At 44.2% G+C, this 27,702-nt stretch overlaps 1 protein-coding gene across 3 annotated transcripts in view; it reads left to right on the forward strand.

Moving 5' to 3' along the window:
• The window catches only part of Klhl5 (kelch like family member 5), a 59,911-nt gene extending 38,443 nt beyond the window's left edge, over positions 1 to 21,468 (forward strand). Inside the window, exons 5-11 of one of the 3 annotated variants that reach the window (XM_021163073.3) lie at positions 1,733 to 1,945; positions 9,127 to 9,313; positions 12,045 to 12,269; positions 14,422 to 14,584; positions 16,157 to 16,369; positions 17,840 to 18,011; positions 20,303 to 21,465. In XM_021163073.3, the coding sequence (XP_021018732.1) occupies positions 1,733 to 1,945; positions 9,127 to 9,313; positions 12,045 to 12,269; positions 14,422 to 14,584; positions 16,157 to 16,369; positions 17,840 to 18,011; positions 20,303 to 20,359 (1,230 nt within the window). In that variant the 3' untranslated portion in view covers positions 20,360 to 21,465. Of the gene's footprint in view, positions 1 to 1,732; positions 1,946 to 5,718; positions 6,646 to 9,126; positions 9,314 to 12,044; positions 12,270 to 14,421; positions 14,585 to 16,156; positions 16,370 to 17,839; positions 18,012 to 20,302 lie in introns of those variants that run through there. The other 2 variants (XM_021163071.2, XM_029477760.2) reach the window with 2 other exon arrangements.
• Positions 21,469 to 27,702: the final 6,234 nt, after the last annotated feature.

Here is a 27,702-nt window from a genome sequence, read left to right on the forward strand (position 1 = left end):
GCTGCAGCCTCAGCCCAGTTTTGATCATTTTTGTCTCTTGCTGTGTGTTCCCGAATCATCTGATAATGTCAGTCTGCAATTGAGTAGAGCAGTTTGCTTGAAGCCGTTCCAGCGCTGAGATTTTATTAAAATATGTTCCTGAAAATGATAATCAATCATCCAAAGTAGATTCATTTTGGTATCTTTTAACAAATCATGATGAATTGGAGCAATTGAATTTAGTTAATTATTCATGAATGGTTTTCCTCCTAAGACTCTGCTGAAAGGAATGTCAGCCCAAGATAGATCTCAGATCAGTGTCTTGCTTGGCTTACCACAGGCTAACTGGAAAATATGATTCTCAGTTCAGTATGGAAGACAGTTATTCATAGGCCTGCCTTATCTCTAGCTCTGATTTAAACAGTGTTAGTTATTTTACTGAAACCTTGTATGCTGATAATGTACAATAGTCCATTAGGAGGAAGGAGAGAAACATTACAAGATTGCATTGTAGAATTTGCATTTCTATCCGCAGTCTAAGCTCTTCATGCATTAAGACTTCAAAGCAGAAAAAGATTTCTCTCTTTCAGGGTGGAGAGATGGCTCAGCAGTTGTGCTGCTCTTGCAAAAGACCCATGTTTATTTCTCAGTAGCCATGAGATGGTAGATGGCTCACAATGACCCTTAACGCTAGTGTCTGGCCTCTGCAGGTATCTGCACCCACACACAGACACACACGCATGCACACACTTTAAAATAAAAATAAAAGATTTTAAGAAAAGATTTCTTTCTCTCCAGATTAGTTAACATAATAATGATAACCAAGTTATTCCACACCTGGGACATTTATAGTGTCCCATTTCAATGCACAGTGGGGACTCTGTCCCGGGCAGTCTAAGGTCCTCCTCCTAATATGTGCTAACATATTAGGTTAACAGTTTTGCTCTGTCTCTTTTTGCTAAAAGCAAGCTAACTTGGCATATATCAGATTAGAAGGATTCAAGTCTTCTCAATAGATCTGAAATCCCGGCTGGTCTTCTAAAAAGCATAGGAATGTTTGAGCTACCTGTGGTGGTGGTACACATGAATGATTCCAGGGGTGAAGAACCTCGGGTTCAAGGCTAGCCTGTGTGTCTTTAAACAAACAAGCCCGAATAAAACGTTAATAGCCACTTTGGTTATTAAAGTAACATTAAGGACTCGTGCTTTACCATGCGGGCTATAGGACTTTGATCAGAGGTGTCTTAGTTGGCCAGCCTGGAGGCCATTCCTGCATCAGAGGCACCTTCACTGCTGACAGATTCCCGAACATGCATAAGCCTGATGCTAGTTCTCTTCCTTGATGTTTTCTTCATTTTTTTTCAATCTTCCTTCAGAAGCCTTGTCAAAACAACTCCTGAACTTGAACAAAGCCCTAAGTAAATGTCACAGGTCCACTTCACAGTGTCATCATCTGACACTGTTCCCACTCACAGTGTCATCATCTGACCATGTTCCCACTTCACAGTGTCGTCATTTGACACTGTTCCTGCTCACAGTGTCGTCATCTGACACTGTTTCCACTCACACATGTTTAAAAAGTGATACAGGTTAGATGTTTTCCCGGCTTTCTTTCCTAACAGGGCTAAAGTATAAAATTGTGTCTAAAGTACAAATTATTCTAGACACTTAGTATAAAAAATTTGAGCTTTTTTCATAAAACATTGGTGATGAAAAGGAACAACATCATTCTTTTGCCATTTGTCCCCTCTAGGAACATTTCATGGAAGTAATCAGGAACCAGGAGTTTGTGTTACTCCCAGCCAATGAGATCGCCAAGCTCTTGGCCAGCGATGACATGAACATCCCTAACGAGGAGACCATACTGAACGCGCTTCTCACCTGGGTCCGGCACGACCTGGAGCAGAGGCGGAAGGATCTCAGTAAACTTTTGGCTTACATTAGGCTACCTCTCCTTGCGCCACAGGTAATTAATAGGCACCTGTCTGCAGGCGTGTTCCTTTGAGTAGTCGGTCAAAGGAAGTTACACATGTATTCCTGTGGAATGTATAGTTTAGAAGATATTAAACTAACAAATGCTGCCTCTGTTTGTAGTTCAGAGGGTCAAGCTATCTAAATTGCATTGATTAAGTAACAATCTTGATTTTGAGTTAGCAATTTCCTTGGACTCTACCATATACCTATTCTACTAATTAGAGAGAACGTGGTCCTAAGAGCTGGAAAGTTTAGATCAACTCCTTGTCACGTGTAGGTTAAGGTCCCACTAGCTACTAGGTTCTGTGCTAACTGTTCTAACACTTGAACTCCTTGGTCTCCCTGGCTAACAAGCAGAGATGACGTTGGTTCTGACCAAGCAGGGATACCTCTTTTCAGACTGTCAGGATTATAATGAGAGAAATGCACTCTGGGAAACAGAATGTGCTATAAATATAAGGCCACGGTTTCAGAGTGGAGACGCCCCTCACAGTGCATCCGGAGTTGTCCGTCCTCACTTGCAGGCACAGTTTCTCCTTTGTACAGTTTTCACTGGAATGAGAGACTTTCCTGGCGGGTTTTTTTTTCTTCTGCCTGTCTCAGGCACTGAATAGAGAAAGAGGCCTTGAAAGCAGAGTAGATGAGAGCGCTTGCTGATTCAGGCCTGACCTCCTTTTCTTTTTCTTTTTCCAATTATTTAAGGCACCACAAATGTTGCCTTGTTGTATTAATTTTGCAGATAATGCATCATCTCTGTCTAGCACGAGAAAACGTTGCTGTCTGCACTCTATCTAGCAGAGAGAAAAGTCACTGCCAAGGCTTCACGGCAAGGCCTCCCTATTTACAATGGAACTGCATGAATGGATGGCAAGCTGGGAAATAACATAATAAAATAATTCTCTTGCAATCAGATTTAAAGAGGGCACTTAAATTTCCTTGCTTCCTAGTAGATATTCTCTCTTATTCTTTTCTAAATGAAAGAAAGTCAAATATGAAAAATCTTATTAGATGTTGGAAAGAGCCTGAATTATAACCACATAGCACGGAAACATGGTTTCAGTTCTGTAGTTTGAAGGGCACTTGTGATGTGGCAAGCTTCCCACCAACTTTAAAACTCCTGTTCCTGTGAACTTGGGGATAGGACACTTCCCTGAGTCCTTAAACTTGAAAGGCAGGAGGTCATTTTGGCCAACACCTGGGGTACAAGCGAAGAATCGGGCCAATACAAGTACAAGCAGATGTTCAGAGCCACCAGGTGTTGCTTCCCTGTCCTCCCTCAAGTGTGGCTCTGCCTGCCTTTACTACTGACTAACATGGAGCTCCTGAGAGCCAGAGCTAGGGCTTGGACCCAACTGCAGCTCTGTGCCCTTTCCACAGACTCGTCTGTCCCTTCAACACACTGTGTATAAAGCTGCAGAGTATAGGTTAAGGGGAAACAATACAAACAAGGTGAGGTTACAACGTGCTAAGCAGAGGTCATGATAGGAGAGGGAGCAAGATGTGAAAACAACCAGGAGCCCAAAGAACAAAACAACAACAAACGATGGCCGAGAACCAGAGTGGCCCTCCTTAAGTGTCATGTGATCTGCATCTTGTACTAGCCATCAGAGGTGGTTGGGGGAGGAGGGGTGGGTTCCAGGAAAGAGGCCAGATTGTGCACTGCTGGGAAGCATACACTATGGAATGTAAAGAACACTCACTCGACTGAGCTCAAAAATAAAGAGGGCGATGTTAGGCGATCAGGCTAGAGAAGGACTTTAACCAGATTGTGAAGAGCCTTTCAGCATGCCAAGGAGTTTGCACTGTATCTTAAAAGCACCGAGGACGGATAGAGGAAGGGTTTTATCATAGGAATGGCATAATGTAACTCTGTTTGGCAAGAACACTATAAGTGCACTGCGGAAAATCAGGGTCAACACTAGAAACCCATTAGAAAGGCTGTCAGAGTTCAGCCAGGCGAAGTAGACACTCAGGCAGTGCTAGAGAGAAGTGACCAGAAACTGACGAAACTGAATGACTGGGTTAGAAGGGCCCAGAGTCACCCTGTGTGTGGAATGTGGTTAGAAGGTGAAGTCATCCGAGACAAAGAATGCAGAGTTAGGGATAACATGTAGTGTGGGAAGGGGAATGGAGAACCATTTTCCCAAAATTGCTTGGCACCTTAAATCTTAAATCCTCACAATATTAAGAGGAAAAATGGAAAAACTTACCAGCATGTTGAAACCCAAAGCAAAAGAATGGTTCTGGCCAGGGAGAATGGAAAAGTACCAGGGATGGGCTGTGGGAAAGGTAAAGTTCTGTGGCCGTTAGCAACCTACCAAAGGATGAGAGAGTTCCTTACTACAACTCCATCCCATGTCTGAGGAGGAGCAAGTGTTATTGTCATCAGATGCTACACAGAAGACAGACAAGGAGGGGACTCTGGTAGGTTAGCTTAGTGGTTCTTGAATTGTAGGCTCGGCATCACCTGTGAACGTTTTGAATTACAAATAATAACTAGACCTCATCTCAGAACTCTGTGAGATGGGCCCTAAAAACCACGGACTTGAGGGCCCATCAGATTTAAGACCCTGTCCATGATGAGGGAGAGGTAGTAATGCAGGAGCAAATATGATTGAGTTGGCTACAGTGCCTCACACAATGTCAATAGTTATTTGGCCTCTGAGCTCTGAGCTGTTTTCCTTTCTTAAAATGATAATAGTAGGTTGCACTATATAACACTTTTACTCTGTTGCCCCCCCCCCTCCTCAAGGGACACATAGGCGCAGGCATGGGCTCACACCCCACCCCACCCTACCCCAGCTCAGGCACACACACACACACACACACACACACACACAGAGACAGAGACAGTCAGAGACAGAGACAGAGAGAGGAGTTTCATGGGCGTCTCTTGTGCTCCACATAGCTGTAGAAAACTGACTGTGCCTCCCTCGGTGGCTGTCACCTGCCTAAAGCCCCTCCGCTAAGGGGAGAGCCTCATGGGCTGTCCTCCGTCCATGCTGGAGTACTGACCAGCTGGCGCTTGAGCTTGTGCAGGCAGCCACAGCTGTGCTAGCTTTTGAGTGTAAAGGCCCTGCCTTGTCCGCACCTCACTATTTTGTGGCAATCTCCCGTCAGCCCTGGCTTTTATAATCTCTCTGGCCCCCTTCCACAGTCTTCCCTGAGTCATGGGGGAGGGGTGTAATAGATTTCCCAGGGTGGGGGTTGTTATAGATTTTCCAGTTACGGGCGAGTTCCTTTGAGTTCTAAGGGTTTGGATTTGGATTTTTATGATAAAAGTGAAAAACAGAATTACACAATTAATTACCAAGTAGAATTCTGAAGTTAGATTCTGTATGTTTTCCATATTAAAAAACATAACAATTATTAAAATTGTCAAGTGCCTGTCAAGTAATTAATGACTATGTTTAGAACTGAGACCAGGTATAATAACCTAGAGCATTTACACTTGTGGAATCATGTTTTCCCCATATAAATGAGATTTTCATCATATTAGACAAAGTCCTTTGAGCCCTAGCTAGAAGGGATTCAGCTTCCAAATATTCACTTATTATAGTGCCACCAACAGCAGACATTGTAAGTGATGGACGGGATGATATGCATATTTATGACATGCTACCCAAGTGATCTTTTTACATTTTTTAATTTACTACTCGTGTGTGGATCTGTCCGTGTGTGGTGGGGGAGGGGCACATGGCACAGTGTGCATGTGGAGGTCAGAGGACAGCTTCACGAGGTGTGTTCTCTCCTACCTTTACATAGGCTCCAGGGTTGGAACTCAGCTCACCAGACTTGCACAGCAAGGACCTTGCTCACTCAGCCATCTCATCAACCCCAAAATGATCTTTTAAAAAATGATTTTGCTTATGTGTGTGTGTGTGCACACACATGTATGTGCTGTGTATATTTGTTTGTATGTATGCACATGTCTCTGTAGATGCACATGCATGAATGTGTGAGTGCATGCAGAGACCAGGGGTCGACATGAGTTGTCTTTTTCGACCACTTTCTACCTTTCCTGAGGATCTCTTAGTGAATCAGGACCTCATCATTATGGCTAAACCACCTGGCCAGCGAGCAGCCACTGTGTCCGGCCCACCCAGTGCTGAAGTCACCGGTGCATGCCTTGGTACCTGGCTTTTGTGGGGGAACTGGAGGTTTGAATTCAAGTTCATACGTGTGTAGAAGGCATTTTACCAGCAGAGCCGTCCCAAGTCTCCTAAGCGATTGATCATTTTATGTGACTTTCCAAAGAAACTGGATAATCAAAAAGGAAGTGTTGGTGGCCATTTTATTTTACTCTTGGGTGGAGTTCTACTGAAAATTGACTCAAATTCAAGAAGAAAGAAGTACTACAATCAGTGATGCTACAGGGAAGGCACATGTTAGAGCTGACCAAGTCCTGTGCAGCGTGGATAAGCCATTCTGTGTGTGTGAGGGGACAGTTTTAGAGACCGGAGTCATGAGAAGCAAATGCAGGAATGAAGATAAGAATCTGCACAGCCAACACGTCCGTCTCTGTAAATACTTATATTTTAATAACTTGCCACTGTTTATGGCAGACATTTGGAATTCCTATAAATGCAAGATATATTAGAATCAATATTTTATAGTTTAGCCTATCATAATAATTTCCTGAACAATAACAAACCTGCTACACTAATACTTGATTAATGTTGTTCTTGAATTAATTGCTTTATAATTTTTCTAGTCTCACTTCTTTACTTAAATATAACTAATCTCATTTCTAATAAACTACAGAACTTACCAGCCTGTTAAGAAATATGTTTTACTTCATATTGCAGTTACTATATGATCTCCTGAGACATTACTTCCTATATTTTATCTCACATTTATTTTTATTTAGAAAGCACTGGGGTAATTGTATCAAAAGTAATACAAACAGTAACATTAATCTAAATAAGCCAACTCAATGCATACCCACTAATGACTGCTGTGGTGAGTTTATGTTTGTGAGCATGGGGAAAGAAGAGGCCCAAGTCACGAGACTTGTGTCTTACTGGGAGGAGTTTGCCTTTGGCTTATGATACATGCTTACCAAATGCCACAGCTTTTTGTTTTTGTTTTTAAATGGTAACCTTTATCGGAAACTTTGGCTCTCTTCAGTTATCAATGCCTGGACATATTCCCAGAATTATTAGCTATTAAAGAAATGCAAAGTAGAACCCACCTTCTACTTACCCAGCTGGCTAAAATGGGCTTGGTTGGTGAGGGTGTGTGGGAACAGAAACCTCTCAGGGTGCTAGTGCAATGAAAGTATGGTAGAGATGTTTCAAAATGCAGTTCGGAGGTTTCCTAAAAGTTAAGGGTATTTTACCTAGTGATCTACCCAAGAGAAATCAAAATATGTCCACACAGTTGTGTGATGTGCACACAACTTTCTTAGCGGCCCTATAGTTGTTCCACACAGGAAGCAAACAAAGTATCCATCAGTTGCTGGATGGAGAGTAAAACAGAGCCAACCACAAGAACTGAATAATAATTCAACAGCAAAGAAGCAAGACTGAAACATGCTGCACCATGGACAAACCTAGAGAATATGCTGAATAAAATAAGCAAGACATAGAGGGCGTGTTGGTTTTGTTTACATGAAATACACAGACAAGATGAATCTGTATGAGTAAATTAATGTTCGGGACAGGAAGTGGCATGGGTGTGGCAGTTAACAGGATCGGGGCTCTGAGATCTGCCTCAGGTGGAAGAAAGACTGCAAACCTTTCCATTTGAGGCACTTACTGAACATCATCCAACTGGATCAAGTCTGATGCGCATCCTCTGCTTACACGGTGATGGGCGTATGCTGCGCTTTAAAGGGTATACACCACGGACAGGGAAATTTCCCAAGAACAACAACAAAAGAGCAACTACCAGGTTCTCATCAAGGGAGTCATTACATCACTAGCTACAAAGGAAAAAATTATATGCTCTTATCAATAGATATGTGAAAAATATTTGAGGAAAAATTGGTAGCAGTTCTTAATTTGAACACTAAGGCAGGGAGAGAAGGAGGCAGCTTAAATAAAGATGGATCACACAGTGCACACTGTAGCAACTACTGTCTGCAATACAAGCACCAATACCACCTAACTCCAGCCAGAAGCAAAGGGGCTCTACTTTATCCAGCTATTTACCCCTACATTGAAGGTTTGGGCAATATAATGCCATAAACTGAAAGAGTTGATGTCCACTCAGAAGAAGATGTCAAAGTATCCCTACTTGATGATGGGCGAATGCATAACAGCTAGAGCTGAGGAGTGTGGTAAAGAGCCAGGTTAATACAAGCTCCAGTCATCATGAGATTTTTTTTTCCTTCTCCAGCAAAACAGAAAGAAAGAAAGAAAGAAAGAAAGAAAGAAAGAAAGAAAGAAAGAAAGAAGAAAGAAAAAGTTAAAAAAAATGACCAGAAAAATAAAATGGCAATAAAAATAATTACATATATAAGAATAGATTTAATAAAATGAAGGAAAAGACAGTAAAGAAAGTCATACAAGTGAGAAGGCTCCTTGAACAGAAAGACCTAATATCACAAAATGTGTATTCTCCATAACTAATAAAAGAACTTAGCACCATTCACACCAGAAAGCCAAGAAAATCAAGATAACTAGATGACTCTGTCTTAAACCAACATGGAAAACTAAACCTCAAATAGCCAAGAAAACTGTGAAACTTGATGAGGGGGAAACCGAAATATCAGATTTCAGAGCGTGCAGTGAAGGCACCAATAATCTGGTTGGGGCAGCTCCTGCCTGTAGCCTCAGCACCTGTGAGCCCAAGTTCAGAGTCAGCCTGGGACACATAAGAGTTCAAAGCCAAAATATATGAGTTCCTACATCAGAAACAACAGAAACCGGGCAGGGGAGGGTGTTAAATGTCTTTCATCCCTGCACTCAGGAGGCAGGGGCACTCAGGAGCCCGTGGTGGTGATTGCTGCCTGCAATTTCAGTGTGTGAGATACTGAAGCGGGAGAATCGGGAGTCCATAGCTAGCCTGCTGTACATCATGAATTCTGGACCAACCAGGGCCACATAGTAAGACCCTGCCTCAAAAATGTAGTGAAATCCTAGAAATAAACAGACCAGCAAAATGCAGTAGTGAACTAAAAAGTATATTTACGTGTCTTCATTGTCTGTATACCCTGCTCTCTTCTAGTTCCTGGCAGACATGGAAAACAACGCACTTTTCCGGGATGACATCGAATGTCAGAAACTCATCATGGAAGCAATGAAGTACCATTTATTACCTGAGAGACGGCCCATGCTGCAGAGTCCTCGGACAAAGCCTCGCAAGTCAACTGTTGGAACGTTATTTGCAGTCGGAGGGATGGATTCAACAAAGGGTATTGGGAAATGGTTGATCTAGAGGAACAGAGGGTAACAGTAACACTACCAAGAGGCCCTGTGGAGAAGTTGAGGGACAAGGACAGGAAAAGATGAGACCAGAAAGCACCTTAGTGGCAGAAAATATTCAAGGCATGGTAAGAGGCAGATCAAAAGGTAGAGAAGACAGCTTGTTGGGAGGTTCCATTGAGTTTAAGTAACTTGAGCATCATAGTAAGTAATTAATGTAAATGAAGCTAACGTCAAATCAAAGTCTCCGTGAGTTCACAGAGACACAGATGGAAAGGAAAGCTGTTTCTTTCAGCATGGTGCCAACTGATAAAGACAGATGAGATTAGGAAAAGGTAACTAGCTAGTTTGGGCTAGGGATCTAGCTCAGTGAGAACACTTCACTCCACATACATGACTTTTAAAAAGAATTGTTTTCTCTGAGGAAGATCTGCTGAAATATTTGGGGCCACGGGGTCATCATTTCTGTGATTTTTAATCCTAAACAATTAAGAAAAGATTCATGAATACATGCATACATATATAGAAATGAAAGCTAAACACAAATATTTGGGTTACAAACTTGGATTCTGTGAACAGTTGTTCCTAGAGGTTGAAGACCATGCACGGTGCTATTGGCTGTCGGTTGTTACGGGAGCTTTCTGTACACTTGATCTCTGCCCATCCTCCTGCAGTGGTGCCTGCATCCCTGACAGAAGTCCTTTGACTTGCCTGTGCTTCCCAGTCTCAGCTCATCCTGGTTCTGCTCTCAGCCCTGTTCCAGCCCCACTGGCGGACTTGGCTCCTCTAATGTGCACCATAGGCATGCAGTGCCTGTGGAAGCCAGAAGAGGGCAGTAGATCCTGCACCCTCCCTCTGCTCCCAGTCATTCTGTGGGTGCTAGGAATTGAAGCTAGGCGCTCTTAACCACTGTGCTGTCTCTCCACACACACCCCACACACCCACAAACTTATAGATGCATATTTGTATTACTAGTTTAGATTCTTAAATTTTGGCTTTCCAGTTTATAACAGAAGTCTACAAAAGACAAAAAAAAAAACTTGAAAATTCATCAATGGAGAAAGATTTTTGTTTGATGGAAGATTTTTAATTTAATTTAATTTAATTTTATTTTATGGACACTTTAAAGTTATGGTTAGAGTGCAGAATCAAATCCATACAATCTTGATACTTTACACACATCTATATAATCTGAATGAATAAAATATCATTATTGCCAAATATTACAAAGAGAGATTATGCAAAGTAAAAAATATTTTTAAACCAGCTAGTGTTTAGAAGGGATTCTGTGTAGTTCTGGGAGAATACAAGATGGAACGGGACTTGGTGTCAGTCTCAAAAGCCTTAGCCTGTGTAGGGTAAGTAAACACAGCGCCGGGTGTGGAGCCAGGCGGTCTGGTTTTAGGTTCAGCAGTAGTAGCTCTGATGCTGACTTTACCAGCTTGAGGAGTAAGTGTCCACTGTGACTGCAGTCCTTTATAAAGCTAGAACAGGCTGGTAAATTAGCAGCTTAGAAAAAAGACTCAATCTCTACGGAAGTGGGAGTTAGATTTTTTTTAAGTGTGATGCTTTTTTCCACTTTTTCCTAAATCTCCACTGTTGCTGTTCCACATCTTGAAAGAGAGCAAAAGAGCTCTGGAATTTTCCATGGTAAACCCCACGGGTAGTAACTCCCTTCACTTCCCACAGTATGGTTCCCAGGCGACCTTTGTCCTTCCTCCTAGCCGCGCCCCCTCCCTGTGTGGTGTCAGCCCCACTCCACCCGTTTTGTTGTTACTGTTCTTTCTTCCAGAACCTCACATAATAATTGTCTCCCTTATCTCCTGGGTCAGCGGTTTCCTTCCCCTAGACCTTTCCATGGACTTCTATAAACAACCCAACAATCCGATCCCAAAAGGGAGACAGCCTCCCTCAGCCTGTCCAAGAACCCTGTCTGCACTGTGGCCAGCCTTCTCAGAATAATCCCCTGTGGCTCCCTCCCTGCACTTCCGCCCACTGCTGAGCGTCTTCCTGGCCTCTTTGAACAAAGAACATCCCCTGCTGGATGTTTTAATGCTGGGCCTGGAGTATGCCAGGGAGAATGATGGGAGAAAAGGTCATGGCGCACATTGGACACGCAAACTTTATATGCCCCAGTACGCCAGGGCCAAAAAATTGGGAATGGGTGGGTAGGGAAGTTGGGGGGGGAGGGTATGGGGGACTTTTGGGATAGCATTGGAAATGTAATTGAAGAAAATACGTAATAAAAAAATATTAAAAAAAAAAAAGGTCATGGTGCAGGCGAGGGCCGTACTGCAGGGGCTTCATAAGATAGCATAAAAGTGTTGCTGTCGATGCTCGAAGAAACCTTTATACTTTGGGGCTAGGGAGATGACTCCATCGGTAAAGTGCTTCACCATGCAAGCAAGAGGACCTGAGTTCAAATCCCCAGAAAGATCACTTGTGTGATCCTAGGGCTCCGGAGGCAGACAGGTGGATTGCTGGAGCCCCTCGCCAGCCAGCCTAGCCAGAACAGTGAGTTCTAGTTCAGGGAGACCCCTCTAGAAAAACAAAGTGGAGAGCGACAAAGGAATACATCAGACACCAACCTCTGCCCACCATATGCCCATATGCATGCATACGCGCACACACGCACACACACAAGATAAATTCTACTTCTGTGTCTGTAACATAGCTGGGGTGGAACTTGTAGTCTCCTAACTTCTGTGCTATATTGTCCAGGAGCAACAAGCATTGAGAAGTATGACCTCCGTACAAATATGTGGACTCCTGTGGCAAACATGAACGGGAGGAGGCTACAGTTCGGCGTCGCAGTCTTAGATGACAAGCTGTACGTGGTCGGAGGGCGAGACGGACTGAAGACTCTGAACACTGTAGAGTGCTACAACCCCAAAACAAAAACCTGGAGCGTGATGCCACCTATGTCCACACACAGGCACGGCCTCGGTAAGTGCGTCTGCTCACCTGCTTTAGAAGCCATGTATCAGGATGCCACACGTTGTTCCCTTCTGTACCAAGCGGGAGGCCTGTGTGTGGGCTCAGTCAGCATCAGTTCCCAAGCATCCCGCATCCCTGAGGGGCAGAAACCAGAACACAAGCACTTACATAAATGGAGCTCATGCACGGGAAGCACGCCGCTGTGACAAGCCGTGCTCTTGCCTTTATGCTCTGTGTTAGCAGTTGACATTAGATAGCCTTGTTAAATGCTCGTTAAAACTAGCACTTTAACTTCTATATTATATGAAAAACAAGTATGATAACGTGTGTGTGTGTGACACACACAGGCATTTCTTTTCATTCTCTGTTTTATGTATGTGGGTGTTTACCTGAATGCATTTATGGACACCATTGGTATGCAATGCAGGCTGTTGGAAACCCAGTAACCAGAGTTACAAATGGATGTTAGCTGCCATGTGCTTTTAATAGGTAAATTGTATAATCTGAACTTAGAAGATGAACTAATTAAGAAGTTTTAATCTCTTCACGTATGGGAATTACATGGGCACTTCATTTAGGAGTGGCTTTCCCCGCTGAGCTGTATTTTCAGGTCTGCCATTCAAGAAGTTGGACTAAATGAGCCCTTCATCTAGGCCCTTGATGAATGATAATTTACACATATAAAATTAGATATATTCTGTAAAACTGATAATATGTACAAACTTAAATCTGTGTAAATATATTTTGCATGTGTGTGTGTGTGTGTTCAATAGCCAGTACTGTTGGCACAGTATATAATATGGCAAGTGAAATAATATGCTATTTTGGGTCACATATGAATGCTGGCTTTTTTATCCAATTTGGCCAAGATTGATGGGTTTGAATTACAGAGGTGTTTTTGCCACAATCATGTCATACCTCTTCTTAAGATCCTCTGCGCCGGGCGTGGTGGCGCACGCCTTTAATCCCAGCACTCGGGAGGCAGAGGCAGGCGGATTTCTGAGTTCGAGGCCAGCCTGGTCTACAAAGTGAGTTCCAGGACAGCCAGGGCTACACAGAGAAACCCTGTCTAGAAACACCAAAAAAAAAAAAAAAAAAAGATCCTCTGCTTGGGGTACTGGAGAGATGGTTCAGAGGTTAAGAACGATGACTGCTCTTCCAGAGGTCCTGAGTTCAACTCCTAGCAACCACATGGTGGCTCACATCCATCTGTAATAGAATCTGATGCCTTCTTCTGGTGTGTCTGAAATAAATAAATCTTTTTTTTAAAAAAAAAAGTCTTCTACTTAACCAGATGTGGTGACACACAGCTGTAGTTCCAGCACTTGGAAGCAGAGGAAGGAGGATTGTGAGGCTGAGAGCAGCCTAGTTTACATAGGGAGAACCTGTCTCAAAACAAACAAACAAAACCCCCAAGAAATCCTTGACTGACTCCATCCCACTCAGAATAAAATCTAAAGTCCTGATGAGGGATACGGTGAGAGAATGTTATTTCTAACTCCCTTGTCTTCCGGCCCCTCCCTGTCAGTTACCTGCTCAGCCACATAGACAACGTGGGTTCCCCAGCAGGCTGTTGTTGTGCCTCCTCTTCCTCTGTGCATGGTCTCTAATGGCACTCATGCTTCTACTGACGTGTCATTCAGGTCCCTGGCTCTCTCTGCCCTTGCATCCATTGCTCTATTGTTTAAGCTGGCACACACCTGATGTCCTGTAAAACAGTATTGATCCACACGAGCGTGGCCCTTACCTGATGTTCTATGGAGTGCCTACTAAGTAGAATCTTAGCGTTAACTAAGATGTTTGCTGACTCTATTCCTTGATGATGATACCCATAAATACAAGGCTGTGGTACCGAACTTAGCTGCAGTAAAACCCAGGATTCCAGAGTCCTACAGGGAAAAGAATGGAAGCCTGGGGATTGAAGGTCTTTGAAATGGTGGCATGTACAAACGTGTGTACCTCAAAATACTGTGTGCTTCAGAATACTGTCTCCAACGTTCAGGAAAAGAATCACAGTGCTGGTTCGGCCCCATCTACCTCAGAAGAGCCCTGAGGGAGCGCAGTGGCCGTCGCCTACATTGTTGATTGGTTATGATTGCGTGTTTCAGACTTACTGGACTCCCATTCTGACTAGTCCCTCCCTCTCGCTGGTCCACTTTAGGCGTGGCTGTACTAGAAGGCCCCATGTATGCAGTTGGAGGGCACGACGGCTGGAGCTACCTGAATACTGTGGAGCGATGGGACCCTCAGGCCCGCCAGTGGAATTTTGTTGCCACTATGTCCACCCCCAGGAGCACAGTAGGTGTGGCGGTACTAAGTGGAAAGTAAGAAGATATTTGAAGTTCTATTTCAGTCACGATAAACCAGATTTATTATTGCTAGAGGAGTTCTTTGCGTGAGTTAACAAAGCCTTTCCTTTAACCTCTGTCCATAACAGCCCTCACTGCTCGCAGCTAAGGAACCACACATGCTACTCTGGAGTGTATACCCAATATAAATACCCAATATTAATTGAACAGCAACAGTGGTTTAAATACCTTCCAAGTTATATGCTCTTTTGAAAGTACTACAGTGGGCAGGAAGATGTTTGCAGTTAAAGCGTTTGCTGAATAAACCTGAGGACCACAGTTAGGTCTGGAAAACCCATGCAAATATTTAATGGGTATGGCAGCCCACCTGTCATTCCAGCCTGGAAAGACAGAGTCAGGGCATCCCCAGAGCAAGCCGCCTAGCAAAGCCAGCCTTATCCAGGAGCTCAGGGTTTGATTGAGACGCCTGCTGTGCCGGATAAGGTAGAGGCAATGGAGGATGATATGTGGCAGCAGCCCAGGCTCCACATGTGCGTGTGTACACATGTATTCATACCCACAAACCCATGTGCCCACACACATGCAAAGTATGTATATGCACATATATGAAAAAGGAAAACATTGATACATACATTTAAAAATTAAAATATTGTAGTCTCTCAGTGCTGTGATATCTCTTCCCCCCCCCACCTCTCTCTCTCAGTGCTGTGATCTCTCAGTACTATGACTCTCTCTCTCTCTCTCTCTCTCTCTCTCTCTCTCTCTCTCTCTCTCTCTCTGTGTGTGTGTGTGTGTGTGTGTGTGTGTGTGTGTGTATGTGTGCGTGCTATGGTCTCTCAGTGCTGTGATCTCTCAGTGCCTCCCTAAAGATCCTCTCCATCATTTTCACGGAGTCACCTTTACTTTTGTGTCTCTTCTTTCTTATCTTGGTGACTGGTGGCCGCAGCATGGCTTTAAGAAAACCTGTTTACTTACCCTTTGTCTGCTGTCAATGCACGGATTTGTATAGAGTCCTCACTCACAGTTCTCAGTTGGATGAGGACAAAATACAAACCGTTTCACCTTTCTGTCCAACCCTTGGTGGCTCTAATTAATTTCTTTGTTTCATGGTGTTCATGTTATCACTTACAGATAGAGGGAGGAGGGGAGGTTGAATTGTGATATAAGGGAAATGATGGTGGGTAGAGTGGCCATGGATTCTTAATTCCAGAGGCGGAGGCAGAACTCGAGTTTGGAGCAAGGCTGGTCTATATAATGGCTTCTAAGACTCTCTCAGGGGCTACATAGTGAGACCCTGGCTCAGAAAAACAAAACAAAAGAAAAATAGAAAATAATTTCTGCCTAAGCTCTTATTTCCTCAGGCCCATGTGCTAAGTCCTTTGTGTTAGTGTTTGTTGTAAAGGCCTGATGGGCACAGACGTGGAAATCGTTTTAGATAGCTATAGCAGGTATCCTTCCATCTTCTATCCTAGTGCCGTCAGCATGCTACATCACCAATGGCATTTAAAGTCAGCGAACTGTCACAGCAATAGCCTGTTGACCCCAGCACTGTGCCTTCTTTGCCACCTGTTTTGTTCCTTTTTCCAGACTCTATGCAGTTGGTGGTCGAGATGGGAGCTCCTGCCTCAAGTCAGTAGAATGCTTTGACCCTCATACCAATAAATGGACACTGTGTGCCCAGATGTCAAAACGGAGAGGTGGGGTAGGAGTCACAACCTGGAACGGGCTGCTGTATGCCATTGGGGGACACGACGCTCCCACATCCAATTTGACTTCCAGGCTCTCGGACTGTGTGGAGAGGTAATTTCCTGTGGAGGAAAGCGAAGAGCAAACCAAAACAAAATAGTTTCCCACCCTTCCAGACAAAGTCATAAGACTAGTGACTCTCCATCAGTGTGGTCTCCACACAGTCCCGCCAACACTCGGTTGTCTTCTCTGGCTGGCTCTCTACCTGACTGCCAGCCGTGCACTCAGATTCCTGGATCCTCACATATTCCCTCGGGATGGAGGCTGTAATGCATGCACTGGACAAGTATTTATTGTTCAGCTGTTTAGTACTGGATTCTGCCTTCCTGGAAATGTAAAGGAGCTTGGTGAATCTCAAAAAGAAGCATTGGGGCTGGAAGCAAAAGACAGGGCCATGGCTGGCCCCATTTTGATATACAATGAAATAATAGAAAATGATAAAGAAAAATGACTTAAAGGCTTAACCAAGTTATACTTACTGGTCGTAAGAAATGCAGCTTTTAGGCCTAGTAGAGGACCTAACAGCAGTAAGGATTGTGCTGGCAGGTCAAGTCTTCACTTTTTTTTTAATTTAGTTTAAGGACAAGAGAGGATGTAATGCATTTTACAGGAAGCATCACTATAATCATGTGTGAACACTCCAAAACAGAAAAAAAAATATATGGTTCACATGGGACATACAGGGCAACTGTGTGGCCAGAGAACCAAGCGTGACAGGGCGAGCTCTGGAGAGGAGCCGGTGGGTGTGGGGGAGGAGGTCGCACAGAATGGTGGGGCAGTGGCGAGGGTTTTAGATCTGAAAGAGGAATATGAAATCAGTGAGTCCCAGAGAGGGAGAATGGATCTAACTGTTTAAAGATGGAGTGCTTCACTTAGAGAACTAAGAGACAAGAACTTACAACCCAGGCTCTGATGACGCTCAGCCGTCTCTAAGAACAGGCAGACATGGTGCTGCTGCAGAAGGCGGCTAAGCTACAGCTGCATCTCATCTTAGTGGGGAGAAGGTAATTACAGCTCTGCTCTGGTTAGGATCCAGGAAGGAAATCCAGGAGTCTTTAGTGTGATTAATTACACCAAGAAAAGACAGGTGTTTACACACACACACACACACACACACACACACACACACAACATCAAAAGCAACATAGCATGTTAGCATGAACTGTCTACCCTTCAAACAACACCATTGAGCAGTTCTAGTTTTAAAAGAGGAAGAAAAGGTAGATAGCTACCATATTTGAGAGTTTAAGTCACCTTGTACAGAGCTTTGCCCACATTTTCAGTGGGGACACTGAAGCCTTGACAGTTTATAGATGTTGAGTTCTTTAGTGTGCTATATCTACTAAATGAAGCTATAACACCATAAGCTAGGTGGTTTTTTAGGAAAATACTGATCTTTTTCTCTAAAATGTGTTCAGCATCTTTATATCAGAGATGAGACAGAGGCTAGACTTGCAGGACAAATGTTTGCACACAAAACATTTCAAGAGCAATGTCAGCTCAAGTTGTAAACTTTTCTTTCAGATATGACCCCAAAACAGACATGTGGACAGCAGTGGCATCCATGAGCGTTAGCAGAGACGCGGTGGGCGTGTGTCTACTTGGTGACAAGCTGTATGCTGTCGGGGGTTATGACGGACAGACTTACCTGAACATAGTGGAGGCTTACGACCCCCAGACCAACGAATGGACCCAGGTAGCCGTTCCCTTTCTCCTGTCTCACCTCTCTCTTATCCTGAAGACGTCTTTCTATAGACGCTCTCAACTTTACCCAACACTGATGGGCATCACACAAATGTGGAGGCCAAGAGACTCAGCTGTTAAGAGAGAGCACTTGCTGCTCTTGCAGAGGACCCACGTATGGTTTTCAGCACTTGAATGGAGGCTCACAACATCCTCTAAGTCCAGGGGACCCGATGCCCTCTTCTGGACTCTAGAGACACTGCACACACATGCATGTACATACATGCAGGCAAACATTCACACACATAAAATAAAAACAAACTAGTCTTTTTAATGAGATAAAGTTGCCTCTTGACTAAATATTAGAAACCAAGATGCAGTGTCTGATTTTATACAAAAATCCAAATTCCTTTGAAGTATAAATTAAAATTAAAATATGCAGAGAAATCATGAACCACCATTAGTTTGGTGAGAGGCTGTTTTGGCAGTCAGTGTACAAGATGTACAAATGTAGAGCTGACAGGACGGACGACAGAGGGCTGTACCAAGGGGAGGGGTGTTATAAAAAATAAGCAAGGATAGTCATCAGAAAGACCTGAACAGTTCACCCATATAAGAGTAATCATTTTTAAATACTCAGCATTTGGGAAGATATTAAATTTCTGGTTATTATTTAATAAACATGACAAACCTAATTACATTAATAAGTAAGAACTCAGTGCAGCAAGCTTATTAGCTTCTAGCTAAGCATGTCTCTTTCTGGAAAGGGCCATCTTTTGGGAAGAGCAATGGTAGCAGAAGCATCAGGCAGCTGGTCACACTGAGTCTGAGGTTAGGAAGTACAAAGCAATAAAGATTGGTGCCTGTCATAGACAGACAGAGACACTGAGTCCTCAAAGCCCAACTCCTAGTGACACATTTCCTCCAGCAAGACCACGTCTCCTAATTCTTCTAAAAAGCTTTTCAATTTGGGACCAAGCATGAAAACATCCGAGCCTGTGGGGACCATTGCTATGCAAACACCACAGCGCCCCACTCCCTCTCCCTTTTTACTTCAGTCCAGGACCCAAACCTAAGGACTGAGCCTGCCCACATTTAGGGTGGGTCTCAGGAAATGCCCTCACAGACACAGGCAGAGGTATTTCCTACTTGACTGTAAAATCCAGTAAAAACAAAGATGAAGATTAACTACAAAGCAGCCTGGGGAAAGGACGACAGTAAGAGTATAAAAGTATAAAAGAGTATAAAAGAGAGCCTAGTCTAAAAGGATTTCAGTCATGTGGCCCCAGTCTTATTTCTTCAGTGGATGAGATGACTCAGCGGAAGGTGGAAGGGCATCCCACAGATGCTCAGAGAATGATCACTGATCCAAATCATGGCCACGCAAATTAAAGCAAGCTCTTTTTCCATTAATTTATTTATTCACTTTACATCCCAATATCAGCCTCCGATCTCCTCCCAGTCCCCCGCCCCACAGCTCCTCCCTCCATGCCCATCGCCTTCTCCTCTAACAAGGGGGAGCCCCCCCCCATAGGTATCACTCCACCCTGCACATCAAGTTACTGCAGGACTAGGTGCATTCTCTCCCACTGAGGCCAGACAAGGCAGCACAGTTAGGGGAATGGGATCCACAGGCAGGAACAGAGTCAGGGACAGCCCCCTCTCCAGTTGTTGGGGGAGCCGCATGAAGACCAAGGCACACATCTGCTACATACATAGGTCCAGCCCAAAAGCAAGCTTTTTTATTTGTGTAAAACACATGGGTTGTCTCTCCCTATTGCAGGGTTAGAGATCAGCCTTGGACATGGGGAAGATGAGGGAGTTATAGTTCAGGACTAGGGGTTTCCAAATGGGTCTGGCAGGCAAGTAGGCAGAGTTATGGAAGCAGAACATAGGCAGAGATTAAATCATAAACAGGAACGAACCTAGCTTGTCTTTACTGTAAGTCAGTAATCTGTAATCACGCAGCTATCTTTTTAGATGCTGCTACTATATCTGTTGCTGTTTTAAGGACCACAAATGTGAGCTTCCACTTGTAGTACCTAAACAATAACTGCTTCATTATACTACGTTAGTAAATGGATAAGCAGACATTTATAGAGGGGCTGATGTGAGATTGTAAGGGCTGGAGCCACTGCTGCCCCGCTGCCAGCACTGTCCCAGAGCAGGAAGGAGTTGCATTGCATTTGCTAAGCTGTCTAAGCTAAACTGTCTGGCTGGCTGTCCTGTCACTCACCTGCTCTCACAGTACACCTCAGTGCGTCTTCCTCACATCCAACACCTATGTCTCTTGTCCATTTTCAGGTTGCTCCGCTGTGCCTAGGAAGAGCTGGGGCCTGTGTTGTGACTGTGAAGATATGACATCATTCTTTGTCCTCTAGAGAGAGGTGCTCTCTCCCTCTCCAACACGGACAGTCCTCCCACAGATTCATTCTTAGTGAGCATGTGGTGCCACATTCCTAGGCACAAAGTGCCTCATTCCACAGTGAAGATGTGGAAGCGATGGAGGAGCGGATGCGCCAGGATGGATGCTTCTTTCTCAGTGCATTCAAGCCAAGGCCGGAGCGCTGGGACCACGCCCTCTTGTATACAATATGAAGACAAGTGCTCCGCACTAACTGGATTCACATTGTCCAGACTTATTCCAATACAAGCATCCAAGCTTCCAAACTGTTATTTTATAAGTTTGTCATACATGAGCTTCCATACTTTTTATCGTTTAATCAAACCGCTATTTTACTGACATACTAAAGACTATACTAGCTAGCTTTTTCAGGTACAATGACATTATGTATGCTATAGTTGTGAATTTTATTACTAAAATTGGTTTAACCCAAGAATAAAGAAAACCACGTAAGACATTAAAAATAAGACTGACCAAATAAAAACTTGATTGGATCTCTGGGTCCGACTTAAATAGCCATTCCATTACATCTAGATCCATCGACTGTGATAGGATGTCACTGAGATTAAAGCTGGATGCTTACATTAAGATATGCAAGTTTGTGTAGAGAAAATAAATGCTATATGCCCTCTAATGTTCTCCCACCTAACTAGTATTTAATTATGTGGATTTATTTTCTTTTATATTACAAAGGTTTATTTGACTTTGTCCTTTTGATACTGACACAATTGTTTGGCTGTTCCTGTGTTCTCTCTGCTGCCTTGTTCCACACCTGTGGACACAATTAGGAACCCATTGTGCTTCTTTGTAATCAAGAAACTGGGGGGTGGGGGGACATGTTAGCTAAATATTTGAAAAATAAGTTTAAAGCATTTGTTACTCAAAATTTTGTACATTTGTAAACTCTAATTACATATGTGAATGTTAATAGTGTCTGAATTGTTTATTGTTTGTAAAATGCCCTGGGCAGCAATATTGTATGAAATTCCCTTTAAAAGCAAAATCATTACCTTAATATAAAAATGGATACAAACTAAAGTCCCATCCTTCAAACTACAATGTTCTGGTTAATATATTCTTATTTTATATTAAGATAGCCTTTATTTTAGCTGCTTTCTTTAAAGAGTGTAACAGTCTCTCTTTATTGAACTGACATTTTTTTGGTTTGGGTTTTGCTCTTTGAGACAGGGTCTCACTGTGTAGCCCTGACTTGCCTAGAACTCACTAAATGGACCAGATTACCTCTTTTTTTTTTTTTTTTTTTTTTTTTGGTTTTTACGAGACAGGGTTTCTCTGTATAGCCCTGGCTGTCCTGGAGCTCACTTTGTAGACCAGGCTGGCCTCGAACTCAGAAATCCGCCTGCCTCTGCCTCGAGTGCTGGGATAAAAGGCATGCACCTCCATGCCCAGCCGGCTCCTTAATATTTAAGGAAAGGTTGCTTTAAATCATCATAGAGTGTGTGTGTGTGTGTGTGTGTGTGTGTGTGTGTGTGTATGTGTGTGTGTGTTGCTTTAGGAAAGGAAATGGGCAAAGCACTTCCAACATCTTAAGTATTAAGTTCCATTACTTGAGTAAATTGTAAACAAATCTATTACAAATAAGCATTCATTCCAATAAATTATATATAACCAAAACAAGATGGGCAAATTCCTAGTTCCACACAAATTATAAAAGCTGACTCAGGAAGTGGACGGTCTGTGCAGCTCTGTAACGAGTAAGGAGCTCACATCAATAACCATAAAATTCCTGAGGAGAACAATGCCATCTTTTATGGCAGTAGAATGCAAGAGGAGAAAATCATTATTTTACTAATTTTAAAATATCTATTAACATGTAGGAGACTTTTGTGGGAGACGGGGTGATTAGGAAAAGGAGAATTCCCTTAACCTGATAAGAGGCTTTTCTGAAAACCCACAGCTGACAACATAGTAGATGAAAACCAGAAACCGTCACCCTGTGAGCCAGAAACTGCCCCTGCTCTGGCACTGCTCAAACCAAAGACATTAGGAAAAGGGAAAGAAATATGGAATTTCAGATTAAAAACAAGGAAGTAAAGCTATAATAACTGACAATATAACCCCACACTTTAAAAAGTCTAAAGAACCCACGCACACACCCCCTAGCTAACTACAGTTTCAGTAGCCTCGCTGTATGGAGGCTCTCACAAGGTCTGTAATGTTTCTACACACTAACAAAGAAAAGCGAGATGAAATTAAGGGAGCAATGCCACCGAGCACGTGGGGCAGTGGCTGTGTGGGTGAGCGCATCACTAAGAGAGGGAAGATGAAAATACTCAAAGGGCATCTTGTGTTCATGGATCGGAAGGCAAGGGCTCAGGGGCGAGCAGCCCACCACGGAGAGTCAGCACACTCCCTCCCAAGATCCCAACAACTTTGCTGGACTGAGAAAGTTAACCCTAAAATGCATATGTAGTTTCAAGAGACCACAAGGAACCATAAAACAAGCATCTTTAATAATGGGGAAGTGAGATCAGACTCAGTTTTCTAGTTTCAATTTTTTTTTTTTTTTGCAGAGTTACCTTAATCAAAACAGTATGGTTTATAAGTAAGTGCGCAGATCCATAGTATGGAATAAAAGTCCAGAAGTGACTATAGACAGTGCACCAGACTCACTGGTTTCCAGGAAGACTGCAAACCACTCAGGAAAAATGTGCACATGGGGAAGAGAGCTGAGCCTTTCACACTGGGTGCAAAGTTAATACAAAGTTGATCAAAAATCTAAATCCAGGGATTGGAACCACAATACTGCGAAGAAAACAGACCTGGCCTTGGTGACCTTGGACTTAGGAGTGGTTTCATGGCTATGACAACAAAACCATAAGCTATACATTAATTAGATATCACAGACCAGGCCAGGCATGGTGGTGTTTACCTTTAAATCCAATACAGAGGGAGGTGAATCTCTGAGTTTGAGGCCAGCCTAGTCCACATAGGGAGACTCTGTCCTGTCTTAAGAAAGAAAAGGAAAGTGAAGGGGCGTGAGGTGCTTCAGTGGGCAAGAGTAAACTCTGAGTGTTTGCTGCGGGTGCTTGAGGACCTAAGCTCGAATCCCCCAAATCCATGTTCACATAAGCAGGGCATGGCTGTAACCCCTGCACTGAGGAGCAGATACAGGCAGATCCCAAGAGGTCTCTGGCCCACCAACCAAGCACAGAGCACGCTCCCAGTCAAGTGAGAGGAAAACACCTGTTCAGCCATGCTGGGAATTACACGAAGTGAAAAGCCAACTCAAAATGGGAGGAAACAGTTGCAAATTATATATCTGGCAAGGGACTAGAGTTCTAGAATATAAAAGGAATTCAGACATCCAACACCAAAAAGACAGTCCAATTAGAAATACGCAAGGATTTCAGTAGACCTTGCCATCATAGGAGTACACAGGACAAGCATGTGACAAGATGTTCCTCATCACTGGTCATTATGCAAATAAGCAGGGAAAAGAGACGCAGCATCACGCCCACTAGAATGACTGTAATTTTAAAAACAGAAAATGAGGGTTAGGGAGGACATGGAGAAACCCGGCCTCTCCTTCCCTGTGAGGATGCAGCACGCATCTGCACAGGCAGCTTGCTGCAGTGCTGCTGTGTGGCCCAGCAATCCCACTCCTGACTACACCAAAAACTGGAAACCTGTTCAAACAGAAACTGGCGCCCACAAATAGTCACAGCAGCAGTAACCATAACAACCAAAAGGAAGACATGGCCCAAGCACCCTCCAGGTGATGTCGGGATGAACATGGATGCCTACATGCAACAGAATGTACTCAGCCATAGGAGAGTGGACGGCTGGTGAGCGCTACAACTCAGATGAACCCTGATACAGTGTGCTGAGTGGGAGGCACCAGACACAGGAGGCCATGCACTGGATGAAATATCCAGGAGAGACAAAATCATACAAAAGGCAGATCTTCGATCATCAGAGACTGCGGGAGACAGTGGAATATGGCTACCTGATGAGGAAGGGCTTTCCTTATGGGACGAATGTTCTGGAACTGCTTTCTGGCGATAGCTTTACAACATGGTGAGGGTATGAAGCATCACTGTAGTAAACTTTGTCTTATCACAACTCTTTCAAAAGCTTTATTAGAGAGCTGGGCATATCTGCCGTTAATCCCAGCAGTTGGAAGGTCCAGGATCTGTGAGTTCAAGGCCAGCCAGGTCTGCATAGTGAATTCTAGAACAGCCAGGGCTGTACCATGAGACCCTGTCTGAAACAATAAACTAACAAAAGGATTTATTAAAGACACTATATTTTTCTTGAAATGACATAACAATACATATTACTGAGATTAAAATTCTGAATTTATAAGCATCTCAAAGAAGTTTTTTTTATGTATCTTTTAAATAAATGAAATTTAGAACTCAGACAAGAAGAAAGGCTCTTTAGCTCTTTAGTCCAAGAAAAGAATGAGGTAGAGGTTTGATTGGGAGCATCATGACAGCTTGACAGCCACCTTCTGTCCCCTGCCCTGGGGTGACAATTTCCTCTGGGCTAGTGAGGCTCAGTCAGTCTGAGACCAGCCTTGACTGGAGATGTGGGAAACATTGCATATTTTGATTTGATTGCTTTGCTTTGTGGATCCTGAACTATACTTGTGTTACTTTAAATGGTTTTATATTATTGTGTTAGTATTACGTGTTATAATATGTCTGTGTCCAAACAAGATGCATTCTGTCCAGTTCAGACTTTGTACAGAGTTACTCGCAGGACACTGCTTAAAAGCAGGTCTAGTTCTGCACAAACTCTACTCAGCAAAAGTCTATTACCACTATGTGTGAAGAGCAGTAGTGTGTGTGTGTGTGTGTGTGTGTGTGTTATGCATATGGTGAATATGTGCAGGTACTGATAGCTAGCATCTTCCTCAGCCACTCTCAACCATTTATCTAGACCATCTGGCCAGCATTTCTGGGGACCCTCCTGTGTCCACCTCTTCAGCTGGCTGTGCCTGACTTCTGTTGCGGGTTCTGAACTCAGGTCCTCATGTTTACATAGCGAGTGCTTCTCCAACTGAGCCACCTCCAGCTGCTATTGCCACTTTCTAAGATCGTCAAAAGATGACATTAAGAATTCAACTAAGGAGAGACACACCCCCCGCCTTGCCAGGCAGTGCTGGCAGGGAAAGACCCCAGAGACCTGCCTACCACCTCACAGCATGGGTGGGCTGTAGACACCTAGAGGCCCATTTGCTGCCATGCCAGACAGCAAACGCAGAGGAGGAGGTCATCCAGGGCCTGCCAGCCATGTGGGCCCCTGTAGCAGGAGCTACTACAGTGTGCAAATGTGTGGTGACAGATGGGAGAGAGAGAAGCAGAACTGTTTGGGCTTTATGAAGAGAGAGAGAACTGGAGAGGGTGAAGAGGAACAGTTTATTGTGAGTGGCCAACCCTGCCACCTGAGGCGTGGTGAAGCCCCAGCCTGTGCTGCCACTGAGGGCCATGTCTAGATCTGTGGCTACGGAGCCACAGGATCTGTAGGCTTCGATTTTTCAAAACATACTTTATTTGGGGTTCTTAAATGCTTCAACTTCCCTTCTAGTCCACCAACAAGGAGGAGAAAGGTTAATAGGAAAAGGGTGTTATGGACCTGTTTGGAAGTAGTTCTTTGGGGGCGATTCCACCCTTCATTGTCAGGATGCCAGCAGTCCCATCCAATAGCAAACACCAAACATGAATCAGCAGTGATGGCTAGATCCAGCAGAAACCGCAAGGCTCCGCTGAATCTGCCAGAGTCAACAGAAGGAGCCAGAAGCAGCTGGAATACCATGAGAAGTTCTTTGGTGAAATGAAAACCAGTGAAGACCAACAAAGACCAGTGAAAACCAGCAAAGACCAGTAAAGACCGGCAAAGACCAGTGAAGCATCACACAGTATATGCAAGAGCATCCTCTCACTGTGTGTGGGGTTCCATTTCTATTCTTCTTAATCATCACGCGCCCACTCAAGTGTCTGTTTTCAGCAAAACATCACCTGCCCTCCCACAAGACAGCTTCCAGAAAATTATCATGTGACACAGCTGAGTTGTGAAAGAAACCAAAAATTTCCACTCCAGGGGTCAATGTAGATATCTGTGGCTTGTATTACCACTAAAGACCATGGGACATCCCTGGGAAGCTGCCTAGGACCACGTAGATGTCCAAGGGCTGTACAGAACATGCCCTACCCCACACTGGCTGCAGCACTCAGGAGAGCCGGCCCTGCACCTCATCTGGGCAACACAGTGACTGGCCCTGATGGCAAAAGGCATGGGAGAGGGTGTGAGGGGGGAGAGCTGGCCCAGCCCCAGTGGGCCAAGCACTTTGCCTGGGCAACACAGTGGAGCTGGTTCTGGAGGCCTGGATGTGCTTGAGCGAGCCCCTGCCTCTGCCTCCAGCCAATGGCAACACTGGGTGGCTTAGCTGGAGCAGTGCTGGAGAGCTTGCCCTTGTGGTGCAGATGTGGGAGAGCCAGCAGGTTGAGCAGCTCAGCGACCACCCAGGCCCAGACCCACAGCTTTGAGTTGGCCCACTCCAAAATCTACATCATCTGTGAACTGTCGGAGAGTGTGAAGGGGCCGGTCCTGATGACCCAAAGCTGCAGGATCTCCGTGACACAGGGCAACAACAGGATGACCAGGAAAGTCCTGATGAGGATTCAGTGTTGATGATGTCACAGAAGCCGGAACCAGAGCAGTGATTCATTGCAAGGCAAGATACTGTGGGACACACTGTGACACACTACATCTTCCACCATGAGATGCTTTCTATGTTTTTTGTTCTGTTTTGTTTGTGTGTTTTTTTTATTTTTTTCTTAAGGGGGAGGTCGCAAGGGTGGCGGCAGATATGGGGGGACGGGGAGATGAGTGGGACTGGGGTGCACGTTGTGAAACTCTAGTTAAAGTTACACAGCTTTGTAAATATAGGATTAGCAGAGTTTAACAACGGTGTGGATGGAGTCAGTTTTGTGGCAGCTGGAGCGAGGAAGGCTAGGGAGACGCTGCTGTGCAAAGAGCTGTCTCTGGGCGCCACAAGAATAGCTGCACCCTGTGAGAACGGCAGAGAGAAAATGCCACGTGACAGGTTTGGCAACGCTGACCTACTTACTGGATTCTGTATCGGAAACACGGTGGCAAAACTGTGGAGGACGGAAGGGAAGGCGTTAATCCAACGGAGAATTCCTTTACCTCAGAAACCTCAGATCAATACAGGCACTGAGCTAAAGGGTAGGAGGGCATATGTCTTACACACAAATCGATCATAAAGCAAAGGAGAGGACCACATGTTAGTTCATTCAGAGCTTACTGG

The sequence above is a fragment of the Mus caroli genome, unplaced genomic scaffold, assembly GCF_978045245.1.
Source record: "Mus caroli unplaced genomic scaffold, Mus_caroli_1 scaffold_4, whole genome shotgun sequence".
NCBI classification, from domain to species: Eukaryota; Metazoa; Chordata; class Mammalia; order Rodentia; family Muridae; genus Mus; species Mus caroli.